The sequence below is a fragment of the Macadamia integrifolia genome, chromosome 13 (assembly GCF_013358625.1).
Source record: "Macadamia integrifolia cultivar HAES 741 chromosome 13, SCU_Mint_v3, whole genome shotgun sequence".
Taxonomy (NCBI): domain Eukaryota; kingdom Viridiplantae; phylum Streptophyta; class Magnoliopsida; order Proteales; family Proteaceae; genus Macadamia; species Macadamia integrifolia.
In genome coordinates this window covers 21,384,264-21,388,259 of record NC_056569.1, presented here as the reverse complement: position 1 = coordinate 21,388,259, position 3,996 = coordinate 21,384,264, and the positions used below count along the sequence as shown (strand labels likewise).

The window sequence follows — 3,996 nt, the reverse complement described above, 5'->3', positions numbered from 1 at the left end:
AAAAGCGGAGTATGAAAACTCAAAACTCTAATTTTCCTTTGGGTTTTGTTGAACAACCAAAAAAGAAAAAGAAAAAGAAAAAAAAAGGTCAAGAAAACACGTGTGGAAAGGAAGGACCACGTAGGCTGTATCCGAGTAGTAGTCGGAGCGAAATGGAAGGTCCCTCCTTGAAATTGTAGGCAATGGGAAAGGGCTCTGTGGGTCCCTCTTCCCAACCCAACACTTTCTCCCAAAAAGGGTAACCTAATGCCACCCCTAGCCCCCAAGGATGGACCCCTACCTCACGGCCTACACATCTACACACTCCTCTCGCTTTTTCTCTCTTCTTCTCCTTCTTTCTCCGCCTTCTTCTCTCAATTTCGCTGTTCTTAGCCTTTTTTTGTGTGAATCCTGGGAATATCGAATTCTTAAACTTTTAATTCTGGGTTTATTTCTCGATTTCCAATTCATATCTGCTATTAACATGAATCAAAAGCAAGATTAAAGGTAAGAAATACTCTTAATAATAATCAGAATTTCTCAATTTCTAATTTCCTCATCTCCATCTCTGTTTCTCTCGCTCTCCTCTCCAATTTGTTATTAAGAAAGAGAGAGGAGGGAGAGATCTTCCTGGGTCTGTCAATCAATATCCCAAAAGTAGATACATTTGAGAGAAATCTCAATTCCCTAGGAGGGAAGAAACCGAGACAACCCAGAAGAAGAAGAAGAGAATAGAAGAAAGGCAAAGAAAGTACGACACAGAGAACAAAAGGAAGCAGACAATAACAAAAACAAAAAGAGGGTTGGATTGTTTGGTTTGGAAGGGGGCAGAGAGGCCCTACGACTAGGAGACAACGACGGATGGTGCCCAACAGCGACGATCCGGCCACGAGTAACAACGATGCGTCTGGTGGAGCTGGTGGTGGAGGTGGTGGTGCTACTGGCGCTGCTGGTGGCGGTGGGTCCTCCTCCGCATCAGGGTCTTTGAAGAAAGGACCCTGGACGGCTGCGGAAGATGCGATTCTGATGGAGTATGTGAAGAAACATGGAGAGGGTAACTGGAATGCTGTTCAGAAAAACGCCGGTCTCTCTCGATGTGGTAAGAGCTGCCGTCTCCGTTGGGCTAATCATCTCAGGCCTAATCTTAAGAAAGGCACTTTCTCTCCTGAGGAAGAGCGTCTCATTCTCGAGCTCCATTCCAAGCTCGGCAATAAATGGGCTCGCATGGCTGCTCAGGTTTGTTTTCGAATTACCATTCTCTCTCTCATTGCTCCGGCATGTCTCTGAACCTGAATTCGATTTGATTTTGTTGTCTCTATATCAGTTACCTGGGAGGACCGATAACGAGATCAAGAACTACTGGAATACCAGAGTCAAGCGACGCCAACGCGCCGGGATGCCTCTCTACCCACAAGATATACAGAAGCAAGCATCTGCATTCCATCTAAACCAGAATAACCAGACCCGCCCGTCTCCATCTCCGCCACCCACTCATCATCTCTCAGCGCCGCAACAACACCACAAGCCCAATTTCAGTTCTCCTCTTACCCTGATCGATCCAGTAAATTTTCCTGTGACAACCAGCCCTCTCCTAGCCCATCACCCTCCCCCTTTTCTCCCTACTCCATTTTACAGATTCAAGGCGTTTCGGGACAACAACAGCGAAGGATTCTCTCTCCCCTTCTCCGCTACTCCTCCTCAATCACATCCTCCCTCACCTCTGTTTGGCCAGAGTCCCCAGTTTCCCCTATCGCCATCGCTTCAGCTTAATTCTGGCAATTTCGACTTCAATCCTCCACCACCGATCCTGGGAAACCTATTTGAGACCGACAGTGGTTCCCCTTTCTCCATGAAATTGGAGCTCCCTTCAAGCCAACAGCCCCAGCCAGCAGACACAGCTACTGCTGCCTCGGGCACAGCCAATGAGTATAAGCTCACGTCGCCTCTGGGTCAGAGCAATAGTGGATTATTGGATGCTCTGTTGGGGGAATCCCATGCTCTAATGGGCAGCGACGATTCGAGGAGAGATGGTTTGTTAGAAGAAAAATGTGGATTGGATGGATTGGTCAGTGTCAGTGATGCTCCGCCTTCTGGGTTAGTTTTCTGTGAGAGCGCCGCCACCCCTCCTTTAGCTTCTGCCAGACGATGGGATGATTCCAGCTCCGCGCATTCCTCTGCTGGTGAACTCTCTTCCTCCTCCTCAATTGGGTTTACTTTCTTTTACTTTAAATCAAATGGGTTGATTGCATTAAAGGGTATCTCTGGTTCTGTTTGCTCTAGGCTCGTACTAGCTCCACTAGTACAAGAAAGATTAATTTCATTCCAGTCCAGAAGGATTGATGAATTAATTTCTAACCAACTAAATTAGTATTGATAAAACATTAAACTCTGTTTTGGATTTGCTGTTCTTAAATGTTAAAAGAGTCAGTTACCTTTTATATTAATTTCGTACACAGATCTGCTAATGCTTCCCATATTGTTCGTTTTGTTGTTCTTCCTGTTTCAAATATTGTTCATCCGTATTCCTTCCTGCTTTCACTTTTTCTGCTAGTTCCTTCTTTCTTTATACTTTTCCTATTAAATGCTCGATTGGTTTTTTCTTCTACGGGTAAAGAAAGAAATTGTGACGAAATGGCTTAAGTTAGCTCACCAAATCTATTAATCTGTCAAACCAATGAACTAATTTCTGCTTTCTTTAGTGCTTTAAATCATCATCATCATCATCATCATTATTGTTTCCATTAAAGCTAGATAAAATTAGACATTGAACACAAACTATTCTCTCTGAATCTGGAATTTGTGTTGCATTTAATTCAATATTTTAAAGTCCACCACAGTAGCAGCATAGTTTTGTTCTTATAACAAAAATCTTGAGTTTCTGCCATTGATTCATTGCAGGGCTGAAGGTAAAGAAAGAGAAAGAGGAAATATATGAGTCCAATTCAGTGGATGAAGACTTGAGGAGTCTGTTTGATATCATGCCATCTGCGATGTCGGTATCTGAGTGGTATAGTGACAGTGGTGAGCTTTCAAATGGGCAGTCATCAGGTGTGACCGACGATGAAATCGGGCTTGAAATGCAGCAGCTAGCTTCATCCATGTCTGCCCCCAAGACAACTGATCCTGACTGGACAAATTGGACCAACATGCCTGAGATTTGCTAAACCTTTTGTTTGATTCAACACAAGAACATGAAGATTATAGCTTATAGATTATATTGATCATGATCTTCTTCAGTGAGTTTAATTCTAGTGAGATTTGGTTTGGGTTATCTTTTATTCAAGCTTTCATTGTGTTTTGTGTCCTATACATATGAATTATATGCATACTTATAACACTGTTTCTATTATAATTATCATCTAGTTAGCAAAAATTTGGAAGAGATACTGTTTTTGTTTCTCTCTACAGTGAAGTTTCTCATGGATCAAATACTTTGTTTATGAGTAGCTTATGGGCTGTAGTGAGAGTCTCTCTCTCTCTCTCTCTCTCTCTCTCTCTCTCTCAATTTGTGTTCTTGGCCTAAATGTAGTGGGGGGGACTCTTTCAAGAATTCTAATAACTAAATTTATGTGTAGGGAAGCTAAATATATCCTGCCACCATCGCCATGAGACTATGACCTACCATGTTCAAACTCCAAATAAAGCCAATATTACAGGCATGAATCATGATCCACCGCTTGTAGTGATATATAATTTGGCTAAGATTTGGTGTGAGATCTCAAATTTTGCTAAAATTAGGGGATACAGCACCTTCCTGCCTGCCTTATCTTCTTATCTTTGAAAAAACAAGGGGAGGCCATAGTGAGGTGAGGGTGAGGTGATGAGGTCTGTAACCCAATTGCCTTTGCTTGTCCATTCCGAAACGTCCCTATTTTTAGAAGGTAAGAGGAAAACGGGAAAAGGGGTTCACGCAGACCATCTTCTTCGCTCAATCATCACTTCTAGAAGTCGTAATCCTTTGTCCTGGACCTGCAATTATATCTTACTTGGTTTACTGCACTTTGTGCGGGTCCCAAT

General features: G+C 42.9%; 1 protein-coding gene across 1 annotated transcript; it reads left to right on the top strand.

Moving 5' to 3' along the window:
- The first annotated feature begins 272 nt into the window (after positions 1 to 272).
- LOC122059245 (transcription factor MYB101-like) lies at positions 273 to 3,377 on the top strand. Its single transcript, XM_042621934.1, has 3 exons — positions 273 to 1,215; positions 1,304 to 2,159; positions 2,878 to 3,377. The coding sequence occupies exons 1-3, from the start codon at positions 841 to 843 to the stop codon at positions 3,141 to 3,143; spliced, it is 1,497 nt and encodes a 498-aa protein (XP_042477868.1). The 5' UTR covers positions 273 to 840; the 3' UTR covers positions 3,144 to 3,377.
- The last annotated feature ends 619 nt before the right edge of the window (positions 3,378 to 3,996 follow it).

What these genes read in the sequence shown, in the direction of transcription:
- LOC122059245 (XM_042621934.1), top strand. Translation starts at nt 841, where the DNA reads ATGGTGCCCAACAGCGACGATCCGGCCACGAGTAACAACGATGCGTCT. An exon ending in GGGCTCGCATGGCTGCTCAG is followed by an intron (nt 1,216 to 1,303) that starts GTTTGTTTTCGA and finishes TCTCTATATCAG; the next exon opens with TTACCTGGGAGGACCGATAA. An exon ending in CTCCGCGCATTCCTCTGCTG is followed by an intron (nt 2,160 to 2,877) that starts GTGAACTCTCTT and finishes GATTCATTGCAG; the next exon opens with GGCTGAAGGTAAAGAAAGAG.